Raw genomic sequence first — 17,989 nt, 5'->3', positions numbered from 1 at the left:
ACACTTTCATTTGATTGAAAAAAAATAGCCCAATTAAATGCATAAATGTTTAAGTAAACCCTTTGGACATAATTCACTTAATAAAAACCAAATGAATATCCAATTTAAAAGAGAGCAGCAAACTGCTGGGCATTTCACAATGTCAGCTTCAGGTTTTCTAGAAAAGGATACCCAAATCCACTTATATGTAAATTAAAGGCATGGTTATTTTTCCTGCAGCATTTTAAATATTGCTTTGGAATGTACACAGAAATGTGTGTGTTTGGCAGGGGCAGAGGGAGGGGGTCCTCTCTTCACAATATGGGCTATCTCAGCACTATTTGGAGTGCTTATTAATCTAATGCCTTTTCAGACTGCCTGAAGACATAGAGAAGCACTTCTTATCTAGCACAGACACTAAGGATTAGGCCTTTTTATGGGTTCTTAGCATTGATATGTATTTATTCTATCTAGTTATGAGCATGTTATGGGGGGTGGGGGGTTGTCTTGTTTTGGTAAAGCAAAATTTTTCATTTAATTGCTAATTCTAGAATATTTCTGGTTAACATTACACTTCGCAGCGCACAATTCAGCTGCTTCTCAAATGAGTTCTTGCAGTCCCTCCTCTGCACCTGCCTCTTGTCCTTCTCATCCTCCCATAACGTAGATTGAAGTTCCTGGCTTATCTTTTCTGCCTCTGACCTCAACCATTTTTCCCCTCACCTTTTGTAAGTCCAGAACGAATCTCAGTGCTGAACCTCCACCTTTGCTGGCTCTGTGATCAAACCTGGTGTGCTTTGACCCTCCTTTCCTAACCACACGCACATGTTCCCTGCGGCCCAAGCTGCAGCAGTTGCTGTGCTATCTTCGAAGAGGAGGCTGAACGCTGTCTGCTGATCAGCATCCCTTTGAACAGCGTCTGCTTTGAGAGTAACCACATGAACTGAATTAGGCTCTCAGTGTCACCCTCGCTAGCACCCACAGCAGCATGATGTGCAGGGCCAGCACTCCCACCACCACCATTTCTCCCATCAGCAATCCAGTGCAGGGTTCATGGCAGCTCAGCTCTTCTGAGGGCAGGTTTTGAATGCAGCATGTATGTATGTGGTTCTTGAGACAACTCATTTCACAGATTCAGGAATAGAAAGCATATCATTGCAGCTTAATCAAATTAAATATTCAAATGAAAGCAATAATTACTTAAATTTGTCTTGAGACTTAGTGAGATTAAGTCTTTGAAACATCATTTTTGGCCTGTAGGCTATAATGACTAAGCCAGTCTCTAACGATTCAGAAAAGACTAGAGGGTTTGGGTTATCACCAACCAAGAGGTATTTATGAAAGATGATGAGCAGTGTGGTTATTAAACGGCCCTTGGACAGTACCTCTTCTTTACAGATGACTTTGCTAACATAGCATCAACCATGCACTGACATTAAGTAAAAAAAATCCTAGCCAAGCATTTAAATTCACTGCCAATGTATGTGGAAAAGAGATGTTCAGTGGCAGAGCTGCCTGGTGGAAATCACTGCAGCAAATTTCAGCTCTCATTATAATCTGTTAATTAATGTGTTAACATATGATTGCAGCAGATTGGCTAGACCAGCACTCCTGTCAAGTCTAGGCATGCATAACACATGTCCTGCATGCTCTGGGTCCAGAAAATACAGTGAGAGTACACACCTTCACAGTTAATGTAATACATCTCATGGTCCTTACGTGTATCTGGAAGGAAAGCTGTCAGCCGAAATTTTTCACATGGGTTTCTCCACTGACTTTAATGGCAGAGGGATTCAATTTCTGCAAATATCTTAACTCATGAGTCAAGACTGAGATGGTAAAGGTGGTCTCGGAGACTCTGCTCTGACTGTGGGCACAACTGTTTAAGGTCACGGTTTGTAACTACCTAAATGCTGTCTTCAAGGAGCTCAGACTGGCACAATGCCCACTTTCTTGTGAGTTTGCAGGGCAATAACCTGGAAAGGTAACACTTTTCTGCATTCTGGGGAGGGCAACAACTGAAGGATGGGAACAAGAAGGCTGTCAGGAGACACAAGCAGGAATCACAGGAGCAAAGCTGCTCACATGCTTGGCATAGAAGAGCAGGAATCAGCGTGCACCAGCAAGGGACTAGCTGGCCTTTCAAATGGGGTTGATGCTAAACGGGCTGGCTAGGAACTACTTCAGGCTTCTGCACAGTATTGACCATGGCCAGTGATGAACCCAGCTGCTCCCTGCAACAGTTACTGCAGTGTTTTGCTTAGTCTTTCTACTTCATCCTTTGAGACACCTTTCCATGGAGCTGGGAATCTTAGTTCTGGGACATTTTTTTCTGCTAGTTAACTATACATTTCTGTTCTCATTGCTCTCTCTCCTTCGTGTTCATATCTTTCAATTATTAGGTGAACAAAAAAGTTGCAGGAACTTTTTATACTTCACTGAAAAGAAAATTTAGTATCAATAGCACAGAAGGATATTAGAGTTCAGAAAAACAAGGTAAAGCTTCTAGAGCATGTTACATATCCCTTGGGCAACACCATTAGTGGCTGCTAATAACATCATCAGTGGCAGTGATAGAGATGGGTGCTAACATCGGTAATGAGAATTTCTGGTCCCATGCCAGATCAAATGCACTCCAAAACACCACAGGAATGGTGTAAGAGAGGGTGACCTGGAGCATCTCTCCCAAAGCAATATTTATTTACCTTTCAACGTAAATTCATTTGCATATCTTCACAAGAAACATCTCTGAAGTGGAAACAAAACTCCTTACTTCTGAAGCCTAACAGAAATATCATTGTAAAATTAAAAGATAATGCAGCAAGTTTGTGTTTAACCCTAGGAGACCATTTTCATCTGCTGTTCTTTGCACTGGGATTACTGCCAGGCTACCACAAGCCCTGTACACACAGCTATGGAAAGAATTGCTAACGCTAACCATAAGGTTTATCTTGCAGGGGCTAGAAATGGGGAGCTGTGTGTGTCCGTGCTTGGGAGTGGGAGCTCTCAAGCCTGCAGAGGGTCGGGGTGCTCAGTGTCTCCTGTTTCATCAGGAGGATTGCAAATCCTCCTCTTCCTCAAGTGACACAGGTTCAGAGAGCACTTACAGAGTAAGGTATCAGCTTCTGCATCGATCCTCCTAGCTAAACAAGGACCTGGATGTGCACTCGAACGTCAGATCCTGATCATCCACGTTGCTTAATCCTTAGGTCTCTGTTGGGCTCTTGTTTTCTATAGCCCTCTCTAGAGGCAGCTCGCCCCATACCACATGGGTGTGAGCCCAGCTTGGCCACATCTCTGGCTCTTATTCAGCACCCTGTGCAGTCACCAACAGTAAGACCAGTGTTTGGGAGAAGGCTAACAGAGAGCAAGTGTTATTTACCACGTTCCCAAGGATGTGAGTAAATAAAACCATACTCTTTAGGCTTCGGTTAGAAGGCCATAAACATGCCAGACTTCAAAGACAGCTAATTGCACTCATTGTGAATTACCCTGACCTGCGCTGTGATGTGATGCCTCTGCCTACCCTGTGAAGATCTCCAGGAGCATTAGCCCCCATATTGTAAGACTATTAAGTCTGATGTCTTAAATATATACACCATACATTGCCATCCAGAGACACCTTGACAGGCTTGAGAATTGGGCCCGTGCGAACCACATGAAGTTCAACAAGGCCAAGTGCAAGGTCCTGCATGTGGGTCGGGGCAATCCCAAGCACAAATACAGGCTGGGCAGAGAATGGATTGAGAGCAGCCCTGAGGAGAAGGACTTGGGGGCGATGGTTGATGAGAAGCTCAACACAACCTGGCAATGTGCACTTACAGCCCAGAAACCAACCATAGCTTGGGCTTCATCAAAAGCAGCATGGCCAGCAGGTTAAGGGAGGTGATTCTGCCCCTCTACTCTGCTCTTGTGAGACCCCACTTGGAGTACTGCGCCCAGCTCTGGGGCCCCCAACATAAGAAGGACATGGAGCTGTTGGAGCAAGTCCAGAGAAGAGCAACAAAGATGATCAGAGGGCTGGAGCACCTCTCCTATGAAGACAGGCTGAGAGAGTTGGGGCTGTTCAGCCTGGAGAAGAGAAGGCTCTGGGGAGACCTTCTAGCAGCCTTCCAGTACCTGAAGGGGGCCTACAGGAAAGCTGGAGAGGGACATTTTACAAGGGCATGTAGTGATAGGATGAGGTGGAATGGTTTTAAACTGAAAGAGGGTAGATTTAGATGAGATATTAGGAAGAAATTATTGACTGTGAGGGTGGTGAGACACTGGAACAGGTTGCCCAGAGAAGTTGTGGATGCCCCATCCCTGGTAGTGTTCAAGGCCAGATTGGATGGGGCTTTGAGCGACCTGGTCTGGTGGAAGGTGTCCCTGCCCATGGAAGGGGGTTGGAACTAGGTGATCTTTAAGGTCCCTTCCAACCCAAACTATTCTATGATTCTATACATTCCTTCATTTTCTTTTCTAATTGTCTTCATTTAGCCTGCACCCAGGGCTAAACAATAGCAGTTTTTCTCTCACTCAATGTCCCTTCCTCATTTGGGGAAGGGAATTGGGAAAAGGAGAGGGAGACTTGTAGGATGAAGTTAACCAGATTTAATGAAATGAAGATATCAAGATAAATGACAACACAAAACAGACAAAACCATACTTACCCACAAAAAGAGAGACCCCACCTCTTCCTAGCAAACCCTCTCTTTTATAGTGAGCTTGATGTCAAACATACAGAATGCACCTGTGGGCCAGCCAGGGTCAGCTGCCCTGGATTTAACTGCTGAGGGCCTTTATCACCGTGGCTGGCCACAAACTGAAACCAAATCCCAATGAAACCAGGAAAATAATGTTCTTCTGAAAAATATTTCCAATAAATCTATCTGAAGTCTACAGCCTTAGCACCATACCAGAATGATGCAATATGAATACCCTACCACATACAACTGAGTTGCTTCTCCAAGTCTGCGCTCATGTCCTCGTTCGCTTTTATGGACAACACATAGGACAGTCTAATGTGGCTGAGACGCTCTGATGGTGACTCACCCAATTCAAACTGGTTGGAAAGGTTACCACAGGTTTGTCTAACTTCTTCACTGTCCCAGCCAAGAGGATAGAGGGCACAACCAGAGCCAATCAACAAACCTATGGAGAGAAAAGAAAATAAAAGTTTATATAAGTAATTGCCATTAGCTTAAACACAGGCTGCCACTTGGAAATCAAAGTGTCAAAGTTCCATTTGCAAATCCCAGAGAAAAAAAAAAATCTCTTCTTCTTCTAAAAATACTAGAAAATCATTTGGAGTTCTACTGCTGCATTCTGCTACACTATTTTACAGATGGTCTGTGGGCTGGAGGTAGTCTTGGCAGTTCAGCATCAGAAGCCATCCTCAGCTTCTGGAGCTTCTACCTGAGCACTTTTAAACTCCCCTTCTACTCTGCAGAACTGCTACATATGCTGTTTGAAAACTCAGCGCGGGGTTAAATAGAAGCTGTGTTGATCACAGCATTAACAAGCTGATTGCTTCTGATTAATTAAAACAACAATCAACCAGGGTCTATCAAGGTTCTAGTAGGAAAAGTAAACTGACAGTTGTGCTAATCTGTTGTTATTTTCCTTTGTTTTTCACTCTTTCAAAGGCCCGGGAAGAATGGTCTCATGTCACCAGATCAATTCATACCACAGGTACATACTCCATAAAGTTTTCTCAAATCATTTCAGCGAAAACAACGGAGGCCTTGAGCTATTTACTTATTATCATGCTTGGCTTAACACTCACAACATGCTTTGCTTTCTCCAGCCCTCGTGCTACCCCAAACGTGTGTTTTGGCTAAGTCTTTCCCTTCATGAGATCTTGCTGGGAATCACCCAATGGGCCATGATTATTTTGCAGAAGTGGCATTTTTATCATATTGCATTCTCAGCTGTCACTGCAGCGGCTGCCAAAAAGCGGGTGTAGCTGACAAAACTTCTTACACGGACAGCCTAGAGAGAACATTTCAGTGTATGCTACAGCATTTAAATGTTACCTCCTTTGTGTCAGATCTTATAAGGTTGGAAATGAATCACTGTGTAGACAATAAGCTGGGTGTGCCTGACACTTTGCAGGCTGTAAAGGTAAGCAAGTCCTCAAAAAGGTTGCAGTGTGGATTTGCAGTGGTGCCTTTTACCTGTTAGGTAGAGCACAGGACTAGGACAAGGTTTCAAGTCCTACAGCTGTCCCTGTCTGACTGTGGGCAAGTCCCTTGACCTCACGCCACCTTGCTTTTCCTCTCTTGACAATCAGAATACGGACAATGTGCTCCCTGGCAAAGCTCTTCTGCTGTTGTGTTCCTGGTGCAGAAAAGCCGTGGGTGTGGTGACAGAGGCACTGTGGACATCACACCAGTCTAACACAAGTCCTGAGAGTGATTCTGACTCAGGGTCTGGAGCTAGCTGTGCATTTCTATTGTATCCATCCTCAAGATGCCTAAACTTCTCATATTTCTGACGTTCCTGTAGATACAGAAGTCACTTTATTATGTTCTTGACTTGCTCAATGACACAGCTGAACAAGGCACTGAAGTCCAGAAGTGGTATCTTATCTTTCTTCAAAAGACATTTAATGCTCTTAGCATCTTAGCTGTTAGCAAAGTAGCTCAGCAACTCCTTTGCCACTCCTCCAAGCACATCTACCCCTGTTTACGCCCAATATTAACTCCTTACATCTTTGTCCACTAAGTTCAAAGTCTTCTTGCTGCTCAAGTCTACTTCTTCCTTTCCTTGTTGAGCAGTCATTGCCTTCTCCTCCCTCCATATCTACATCCCATAATGGAAAAGAAATCCCTGAGGCAGCCCCCTCTCAGACGGTACATTCACCCAGCAGTTTTAAAGGGAGAAAAGCAATTAAGGACACATGAACGCTGGCTATTTTCAGAACTTTACCTGACCTGGATATGATTGCTTCTATTGTGCTCGCTAATGGCTTTCACAGTATCATCTGATTTTTTCCCCCAGGGCCTCAATGCTGATGGCAGCTGGTAGAATCCATATAAATGAGAGTCACTTCTAATTAAATTCCCAGAAAGGATGTTTCTCAGACAAGAGAACTTAGGCCAAAATTGGGTCTACATTTGTTAAAGACAGCTTAAGTCTCTGAAAAAACCCGACTGATTCTCACTTGAACTGTTAAAGCAAGAAGGGTGTTGTAAAGTGCTGACACCATGGCTGATGTGCTAGGAATGGGCAGGACCTAATGGGGCAAGGTGGAACATCACAACTGATGATAAGAATGGCTGGGGAAGGGAGTAAGAGCACCTAGATGCCAGAGATAACCTCACAGGCTGGCGGACCATGGCAGCCTTGGCCAGTCCTGCTGTGGTTTTGACCCCTTCCCGCGCTGGTGTGATGCCCACGACCTGCCTGGTGCCAGCCCAGGCAGACCACGACTCAGAAGATGCTCTAGCAAAAAGTGAACCACCCTGGTTGGTTTCAATCAACTTGTGTTCTTGAACAGACTCTCTGGGAGACGTCATAGATGCTCAATGGGCTCCACTGTGAGGGGCAGGGAGATGTGTGCAAGGGTAGGAGAGAAGGCACGTTTGCAGCCGCCTGCCCGATGGACCAGATGAAAGGGCAGCCAGCTCTTCCTCACAAATAGGTCCTGGGAAAGCCTCCCGTCCAGTTCTTTGAGGAGAGCACAACAGCAGCACTGCAGGCAAGTGAAAGGACTATTAGCATAACAATGCTGCCCCTCCAAACCCAGAACAAGCTCTTACTCAGCACTTGCCAATTACTCTCCTCAGGTGGCAAGACTGTCTAGTGCCCATTGCATTCACAGAAGACTGTTTGTTTTCACCTCTCTTTAGGTTTTGTTGCCTTAATGGGTTGTTGTTTGGTTTTTTTCCCACGAATATTGCTCACAGTGCCTTCCATTGCCATCCTCTAAACACAGCTCATCCTCTTCCAAACACTCTTTCTGCCTCTGATGCTACACACTGGATACAGTGGCCGCAAGTCTTGGCAACTTATTTCCTTCCTTAGCCAGACCTCTTCATTCCCCCGTCACACCCTCTTTCCCATTTCTGTACGTCCATAAATTCTGGGGTTCAGTCAAAAATTCATTAGCAATGCAATATACTTTAATGTTAAATTGCTCCAAAGGAGCAACTGCCTCACTCATACGTGGGTGCTTGCCCTTAAAGCCAGTCCACACTGTCTAATACCAGCTCACAGCACCCACCGCTGATCCTCACCATTACCTGTGACTCCTAGAAATAAACCAACCAAATAAGGGAAAACTAGTGTGCTCTGTCAGAAAACCTCCCTACCCCAGCGACAGCTTGCTCTGCAGTTGGGTATGGGCTTTAGCAGCTCTGAGTTTCATTTATGGAGTACCAGCCATGGAGCACTGCAGCTTGTTTTCTGCTCGCAGCCTGCACTGACTGTGATGATGAGATCAAACGAGATCTCAATGCCTCACGGCCCCAAAGCACGAGCGGCAGCATATTTACATGTGAAGGACAAGGTATAAAGCCACAGGCAAGCTCACATGCTTCATTTAGGGAACACAAAATCTGCTAGGGACCAAAGGTGCTTCCAGGAACACAAGGCTACATTCTCGACTGGCAAAAAGGATTATGCCTATAAACACCAATTTTGTCACAGGTACCAACAGGCCACAAGTCTTAAAACTGTTGTTTTGACATCTCCTTTGACATCACTGGTTTTCAGCTGTTTTTGATTCACCTTCAGACGTTTCCCTGTAGTGGTGCATATGCGCCTGTTGTGGATTTAGGTTTACTGAAAAAGTAGTTGTGTTCCCCAGTAATTCTTGCAGGCAAGGTACGGGCCAAACTCAGGGATTTACCTTCAGTGTAAGACTTCCACAAAGACTTAGAGCCTGCTAGTCAATAAGAAAAAAATTCGCAAGTTTTGCTTTATACTCCGAGATGTGTAAGTATGTATGAGTGTGTCTGTGTACTGTCCCATTGCTTTCAGCAGGATTCTGCATGACTTGAACAGGGCTGGTACTGCCTCGGTCTGCATGGGCAGTGAAGTTGGGAACTGGCATTTCAGCTCCCTTATTTTATGCACTGAAAGTGTGGAGTGTGCCTCAAAGCCCATGGTGTTAATAGGACTTGGACAAAAGACCCTCAGCCCCTTCTTTCCCTTCTAATCAATCCACCCCTGTTTGTAAGCAACTAAATGTGTGGATCAGACCCTGCAAAAGCAAAAAGGCTGCATACTATTACCGCTAATAATTCATACGCTCACAGCCATTTTGTTTAATCACAGAGAATGTAGATCCTGCTGAACAGCTGAAACCTCCATTGAAAGATCTAAGTTAAATCCAAGGGCTGCAAACGCAACGCAAACCCTTAAGCTAATTTTGCAGCTTCAGTAGAGAGCAGTTACTGGTTTAGCTCCAGAGTCACATCCTGGCCTGCCCTATAGTTACTGTATTTAGCCAGCTATGCTACCCAGGACACAACACCCATCTTTACAGATGCTTAAAATGCTTAGGATGCCTATAACATTTCCTAAGAAAGTTAAAAAAAAAAACCAACCCACGGTGCTGTAATTACCATCATCTGCCATCTTCCATTATCCACTACAGTCATTAAAAGAAATAGAAGGGGGAAGGAAATGTGCAGGACCATAAACGGCACCTTCACAAAAGGGGCTGGAGCGTCAAGGTGCAAGGGAGCCAGTCACTGGGACGGGACCAGGCGGCAGCGGAGGCACTGGTGGCACTTGACTGCTGTTTTGGATGACGTGCCATGCACCAGTGGAGGTGTTGGCACTGTCAGAGACCAGCTCTTCTGGAGCAGTTCTGCATTTGGGAATGAAATGGGCTCCTTGCCGTGATCTGTGAAACACTGCTACTGCAAACGCTGCAGCTGGCTCAATGCGCTAGTGAGGCATGGGGAGAGAGCCGCAGGACTTAATGCAGCCAGCTTCGGCAATGCAAAGCTGGCGGTAAGTGCTTGGCTTCAGTATTTAACAGGGTCCCATTCAGCCACTAGGCTCGTTGTGTAGTCCATGTAGAGAGCTGGATACCTTCAAAAAGTGAGCTAAAACCAGCCTATGTGCTAAGTGAGGAGCTGCCCAGACCTACAAGTTGCAAAACTACAAACCAGGCGGTCAGAAGGTGGATGCCTCAATAGGAAACTACCCAGAGTAATCCTTGTCCATCCCAGACTGCCTCCCCTGTCACTCTTGCTGTGGGTATAATGCATGATCACATTTTAGTAACACTTAGCACTTGAAAGATGATCTTGTCTGTCTGGATTGGAGCTTGTGATTGAAAATAATTGCATATAACAGGTTCTGCGTATGGTGGATGCAGCAGGGAAGGTACAGTAATTACATTAGTGGCTTGGCACAGATCTAGGTTTCATCTTTGAAGTAATAAAGAAATGATTTGTCGCATGCAGCTATCAGCTTACTCCAAGAGGTAAAATATTAACCACTATTAATATCTCCAAGAATAGCCTGGATATAGGCAAGTCTCAAACAATAAATAGAGAAGGATTAATAAACCAAGAGACATTAACCAGATTTTGCCGTGGGCAAAATGACTGCACTCAGAAAGACCAAGACCAAACAGCAAAAGTCAATGCACAAAAGAGGAAGCTTGCAAATCCCTGTGGTGGACAGTCCTCAGACTGCTGCTGTGGCTTGAATGAGAGCCTCAACCCAAAGATCTGATGTGCCTTAAATAACCCATGTAGACATCACACCATAAATTCATTGTCCATAACTGTCCTGATAGTTCATAGCTAGCAAGTCCTGTTTTACAGACTTAGCTCTTCCTCTCATTTGTTGAAGTCACAGCATGCCCCTGATTGCTATATGGCTCGCTCTTGTTCTTGTTTTGTTGTCAGCCCATTTGATCATTGCATCCTCAAAAGCCTGTTAAATAAAGCCAAACCTTTGCCAGTGTCCTCCTTTCTCCCTCACATAGGGTAAACCCAAGCACATGATTCAGATAAACCCAATGGGGAAAACCATTAGTTTGATCCATAAAGAGAGGCAGCGATGGGAGTAAATGAGGCACGTTTAGCTTTGTATTCAGCCTCAGTCTTGCTGCTAGAAAATGCATTTTCAAATGGGAACTAAACCAATGGTGGCTTTCCTTGATTATGGGCTTTTTAAGAGCCATCTATATGGGCACTGGAAAGTGTATTCCTTTTTTGTATATCCTCAGCTCCAGTCACAGTTATATGCTATGAATGCAGTGAAAGGGACTGCCTGGGCACCATAAAGGGCCTCCTTGGCCAGGAGTTAGAGGGGGTCTGCACTGCTGTAGAGGGGGGCCTGGGAAGACTCTCCAGCAGGAAAGGGCCCAGTGTCATTGTGAAAACCCAATTTGTATTTCTACCTAGAAAAATGAAAGGAATGGGTCAGGCTTGATATATGTACTGCAGGGAGAAAATAAAACCAGAACTAAATGCTGCCTTTTGTACAGTCACTTTTTAGTGAGAAAAATCTTCTTCAAAATATCTTCTTCCTTTCTTTCCCCCCATCTTCTACTTTTTCCCCTTTCATTTTTGGATTTGACCAAAAAGAAACCTTGCTGGTTTTTTTTTGCTAGGCATTTCTAATGAATACTGTTCATCTGACAGATATTCAGGCCATCTGGAGAAGCTGACAATAATTTGGAAGTCATCCCTTTCAAGATCATTTTAATGATGATTTTTCCTTTCACATTTTTTCTCTATTAGCCTGCCTGAATCTTCAAGGATGATAGAAAGTTTTCACGTTCTCATCTGTCACTTGAAGGTACAGTAATCTCTGGAAGCAAAACAAAACCAATTTTTAGATGCAGCACGGACTTTGACACTCCGGTTCTTGTGATTTAAACACTCCCCTTGCTGTAACGGTTTTAAAGCATGTACCTGCTATAAAAATGAGTCTGCAGTATGGACGTAAAATTGAGCTGGCACATGAAGTCGTCTGCTGCATTCAGACGTACCTTAGCCAACAAACAATGAGGTTAAAGAATAATTGGTTAAAAAGCATGATGTGAAATACTTCAGCGGACACAGCTTCTGAAGTCCCTGTTGAAGAAACTCTCCAGGAGCTGCAACCAAGCAACAATTGCAGAGCGATAGAAGTGGGTCAGAGCAAGTTCAGACAAACTCCAGAGCCTGGGCAAAGCAGCAGGACCCAAGGGAGCAAGGAGGGGAGCAGGTGGAGCAGGGCCATGCTGGCTGCAGGCAGCCTGGCTCCCATGCCCACGGGAGTCCAGCCTCCATTCAGTTAGCGAGGGACGATGTCCTTATACTGGCAGCTCCCAGCTCTTCACCCAGAAGCATTTTCACCCAGAAGCATCCCTTCTTTAAGGTCACACTCCTACTGCTTCTCTTGACATCATTGTTCTGTTCTTTGCTTTCTCTGTCATTCTTCTGTTAGAGAAACATTATCACTGGTCCCTTCCATTTCTGTTAGTACCTGTCCCTCAGGAAACACAGGCACGCACCTGACCTGGGTTTTATTAGGCTTAAACATGAGATCAACACTTTGGGCAACAGTTCTCTGTCAAGTTAGTAGTCACTCACAATGGGGCATTTGACTGATTCCTTAGTGAGCCCAAACTGAAAGTGCATCATTTGAGAGAGTGAACAATTGCTTACAATGTGAAGGAACACAATAAGAGACTCCCTTGTCCGAGTGTCCAGGCAGGGGTGCCCAGGGACACACAGATAGAAATTACATTTATGCTGCGCCAAATTTCCTCCCACTCCTCCTCAAAAGGGTCATGGCATGGTAGACAGCAAGTCAGTTCAGGGCTTCACTCAAGGTCAAAGTGTTTCTGACACAGACTTTGCTATAGCAGGACGTTAGAGGGACTCTAGACAAAAAGCAAAATGAAACATAAGAGCAACAACAAAAACCGGAGAGAATAAAATGCTACAAGCTTCAGCTTTGCAGATCCTGCCTTCAGTAACACTGCTTCATCTTGGGCGTGATGCAAATAGTACTCATGGGTTTTCAGCCAAGGGCAAAACCCCACCACCCTTTCCCTTCTGGTTCTGGTCTCTAGGTTTTAATTCAATGCATTTGGCTTTGCTTAGTTCCCTTCCTGCTGACTGTCAAGCCCCATTTCTCAAATGAGACTTTTTCTGTTATTTTGGGTTACTCCACACCATGAGCACTCACTCACTGCCTGGCAGCTGCTTCACTCTGAACCTCAGTGAACAGCCACAGCGAAGAGCTGCCGCCTGCCTGCTACCGCTTCCCAGAGCTCTCAGAAAGCAGGGCTGGTGGCAAAGGAAGCTTAAAAAAGACATTACAAATGCATGCCAGTATCCAGCACAGCAAAGTGCTGTGTCATGGGAGAGTCACAGCCCTTGCTTTCTCCTTGACTGCAGGCGTGGGGCAGTGGAGGGTGCAGATGGGAATTTTCTGACAGATGAAGAATCACTTCACTTTGATTTTCATTTGATCAAAGGTGGTGTGCTCATTACTACAGAGGTGCTTCAGGCTCAGAGGGGGAAATCTCCCCACCCAGAGATGCTACTTTGCTACCCAAAAGCCAATGGCTTTGTCTGCTCTATTTGGCCCTGGGCATTTTTTAAAGCAATACTGAAGGCTTCAGAAAATGGGGCTAGGGGCTGGGAGAAACCCAAAAGAAACAGAGGAGTAGGAAGAGTGAAGAAATCAAACACAGAGCTCTTACTAAATGGAAGTGAATTAATACGAGCTGTTTGGTAAAAGGACAAGTGACAGGGCTGTGGCAGCTGCTGCCATGGAAAGGAAAGATCCAGCACCAATTTCAAAGCCCTGCAAAATAGGTGCTGGGGTGGGGTGTGGTTCCAGGAGGCTGCAGGTCCCAACAGTTCCAACCCCTGAAAATCACCCCGGAAGTACTTCTTGTAACTAGGTTTTACAAAGCAGCAGTAAACAGGCTCCACAGTCTGTGCAGGTTGGCAGTAGATACTAAGGAATCCAAGAGTTTAATCCTATTTTATGTATGCAGTAGGAAGAGTAATATGATCTTTGAGAACTGGTTGAATTACAGAATGTAGCTGGGTATTTCATTGAAAACTCCTTTATTACCATTTATTATACAGCACCATTCACATGCAGGGGGATTTAGAAAGATCTAAGGAAACTGGTACCTGCTTGTGCAATTTGTATCTTATTGGTTATGATTAAGCGAGGCTAAGGCTGGCCACAGAGTCAAGGTGGAGGGTATCTGGAGGACATACCAATTGATTAAAGAATGAATATTCACTGAAGCAGAGACTCCAGGCTGATTCCCTTACCACAATTCCTCTTACATTTTCATTCTCTCAGCCAATGACAATACAAGTATTTGGTATCAAGTAGAACACCCTTCAGACAGAAGCTCCACAGTTCCTAGGGGGTGACAGACCAAGGTTCAAATCCCCCCCCCAAAAAAAAGGCGGCTTTCATCATGGCTATTTCTCCTAACCATGAGTGTTGGGTGCGGACAATTGGATACGAGAGATTCCAGAATCACCAGGTTTTCACCTTTAGGCTTCCTGCAATATGAACTGGTTATGAGCCCATAGATGAGGGAAGTGGAGAAGTATTGAGATTGTGAATCCTCCAGTGTTTAGACACAAGGCACAGCACTAAGCAGTCTGGATAAGCTCAGACTTGGCTGCTTTTCTTTGTCTAAGGGGATACTTGGAGGCATGAAAGTAATTATCGTGGTCATGATTCAGCTGGTCCTCCTTTAAGCAGGAGGTTGGACAGTATAACCTCTCAACATCCCTTCCAACATGAAAGACTTCAGGAATCTGTTTTTCCGTCATTCAGGCACCTCAGCTTAAGGCAGCTGGGGCTCAAGTCATGTGCATGAACATAGGACTACTTGTATTTCAGCTGGGTAGCCCACCTGGAGACCAGCTCCTGCTCCAGAACAGCATGGATCTTCCTTTCTAGGTGCCTCAGATGGCACAGGGCATATCAAACCTAGGAAGATGCCTCTGCAGTGGCGATTGAATTGAGATCCTTGTCAGTACAATCAATGGAATCTAGAAGATACTTTTCTCCTAAAGAATACAGAAACATCGGTCTATGACTAGGACACATCTAAGTTCACGCAACTCACAGCAAAGACATTCACATGGGACTGGCAGACATTACACAGAGCCAGTAGGGAAAGTCAGATGCTCCTGGACTAGCAGCTAGAGGTGGGATAGCCAAGGGCATCTCAAATGGCACTAGAAACTTGTAGGTCAATGACTGAATTGTGCTCTACTGGCAGTATTGACTCAAAGTAGGATTTAGCCACCCAAATACATCACCTTCTGTCAGTTTAAGTGCTGTTCAGTATCTTGCTTGGCCTCCAGCTGCCTTTCCAGAGCAGTGCAAGTTTCCCCTAAGTCCTCTGTCATACCTGCCAGCCCACGCAGAGGTCTTGCAGACCCTAGGGTATCTCTAACAGCACAAAGCATCTAGATTTAGGCTAATGAGTTTCACCCTATATATCTATTGATCTTAATGTGAGCTTAGAAACCTATCTCAAGGGAAAATATCTGTATTCTAAACACCTTTAAAAAGTGTATGAATCTGTAATCGAATCTGGCCCAAAGCTACCTAGAACTTTATTTTACCCCTTACCTTCTATCCTTCTGCCCTTATTCTGCCCTTAAGATGCAAATGCCTCAATTCCTGTCATGAATTCTGCCTTCCTTTATGGGAAATAACCTGAATGTTAGGGAAGAAGAGAAGATTGAAGGAAAAATTGTCTTGCTCCTGAGTGTAAACCTGTATGCTCTACCTTAAAATTAAGTTATTTCTATAGAAACAAGTTGCTGCTTCAAAATGGCCTTGCTCCCTCAATTGCTACCACAGACCTAGACCACTCAGGATGACCTTTGGTGAGTCTCTGTGTCATTCCTCCCAGAGTTTGTCACACAACAAAATGACTGACACCACTTGTTCTGAAAAGGATGTTACACGGTCCAGTTAAAGGCAGAGTAAATCTGCAGACTTGTACTGAAATGCTTGAAGAACTCCAGAAAACACTCTGGAGTTTGACTATCAGCTCATTTTTGTTTGGCAAGCCATGATCACTGCTTGTACGTTATAAGCTTTATGGGGAAAAAAAAAAAAAGCCTGAGCGTTATCATGTGCCATCAGAGTTCTTCATGTGACAATCCATCTGTGTGCTCACCCGATCATTTTGTGGCTCAGAATCAAATGCTTGACAGTTCAAAGAGTCTAGAGCAGCATATGGCATATGACATAGTGTATTTAAATAGAAATCACTCCATTAAATATGAGGAAAAACTTCTTTACGGTGAGGGTGACTGAACACTGGAACAGGCTGCCCACAGAGGTTGTGGAGTCTCCTTCTCTGGAGACATTCAAAACCCGCCTGGACGCGTTCCTGTGTGATATGGTCTAGGTAATCCTGCTCCGGCAGGGGGATTGGACTAGATGATCTTTCGAGGTCCCTTCCAAACCCTAACATTCTGTGATTCTGTGATTCTGTGATTCATTAGAAGCACAAGGGAGCCTACTGTAATTAATAAAAGGTAGTTTAATAACTAACTTCCCAAAATACATAATTCTCCATGTAGTCATGGTAGATAAGGCACATTCCTTTTCATTAATATGAATTTCAATAGCAACTGGAGACCAGACAAAACTAGCCAGAGCCTTTGCAGAAGCTCCATGCTGAAAGGATTTCCCAGTACGTGAACCGATCTCATGAAGGACCATGAGGAGGGAATGAAGAAAATATATCCTATGTGAATGAAGATGCCTAAGCAGAAAAATGGATAAATGGGCAGGCATTGTCATATCTTTTCAATACAAACTGGGTGGACTAAGGTTGTTATAAGCATTAAGGAAAAGTCTGCAGCAGCCTGACTCCTGAGCACCACTCCAGTGATTTCACTTCTAGATTGTCACAGCCTTTGGAAATATTCAGACATGGATTAAATACCAAAGAATTGCCTTTCTATGTCTATTAGTTCACTATCTGTGAAAAACAGTAGTGTGTAGATGCTGGATAAAACAACAAAGATGCCCAGTCAATTCCTTCACTTTGGTGGCATATCCCCAAAGTGACAGGGGAACTGGAACTGATGCAAAGCATACATCCAGTGGGGGAGTACTGCATACCAGGCTTTTGCCTTTTTTTTTTAGTTTGTTTTATTTCAGTTGAGCTGCCAAGGATTAATGGAAGATCAACCACTGCACATCTCAGTAAAACTTCAGCCATACTCAAGACTCAACCAAGGTGTACTTCCAAGCAAGTTCATACACGCTATTAGGCAACCTATACCTGGAAAAAAAGATTGAATGGGTCTGCATTTCTACTGGAGAGTCTGTAAGACCCCTCAAATCGAACGAGTTTGTAAACCACTTCTCTAGATAAGAAATATAGTAAGACAAACTGCTATAATGCTGTAAAAGTCAGTGGTAGTCACCAAACACAGCTGAGAATCACTTTTCCTTTTATACTATTCTCACTGGTGCTTCACAGGTTTAAGCCTCGCTCTACTCTGCAAAAATGTATCACAGAATCACAGAATCACAGAATGTTAGGGATTGGAAGGAACCTCGAAAGATCATCTAGTCCAATCCCCCTGCCGGAGCAGGATTACCGAGACCATATCACACAGGAACGCCTCCAGGCGGGTTTTGAATGTCTCCAGAGAAGGAGACTCCACAACCTCTGTGGGCAGCCTGTTCCAGTGTTCGGTCACCCTCACCGTAAAGAAGTTTTTCCTCATATTTATGTGGAACCTCCTGTGTTCCAGCTTGCACCCACTTCCCCTTGTCCTGTCAAGGGATGTCACTGAGAAGAGCCTGGCTCCATCCTCATGACACTTGCCCTTTACATATTTATAAACATTAATGAGGTCACCCCTCAGTCTCCTCTTCTCTAAGCTAAAGAGACCCAGCTCCCTCAGCCTCTCCTCATAAGGGAGGTGTTCGACCCCCTTAATCATCTTCGTGGCTCTGCGCTGGACTCTCTCTAGCAGTTCCTTGTCCTTCTTGAACTGAGGGGCCCAGAACTGGACACAATATTCCAGATGCGGCCTCA

At 44.6% G+C, this 17,989-nt stretch overlaps 1 protein-coding gene across 1 annotated transcript in view; it reads right to left on the bottom strand.

Annotated features, from left to right (window-relative positions):
• LHFPL6 (LHFPL tetraspan subfamily member 6) overlaps positions 1-17,989 on the bottom strand; it is a 161,642-nt gene that overhangs the window by 14,516 nt on the left and 129,137 nt on the right. Inside the window, exon 3 of the mRNA XM_068425523.1 lies at positions 5,014-5,112. Coding sequence (XP_068281624.1) covers positions 5,014-5,112 — 99 coding nt within the window. The remainder of the gene's footprint in view (positions 1-5,013; positions 5,113-17,989) is intronic.

Source organism: Nyctibius grandis, chromosome 2, assembly GCF_013368605.1.
Source record: "Nyctibius grandis isolate bNycGra1 chromosome 2, bNycGra1.pri, whole genome shotgun sequence".
Lineage (NCBI taxonomy): Eukaryota > Metazoa > Chordata > Aves > Nyctibiiformes > Nyctibiidae > Nyctibius > Nyctibius grandis.
The sequence above is the reverse complement of the archived record's forward strand: the minus strand, read 5'-3'. Positions and strand labels throughout refer to the sequence as shown.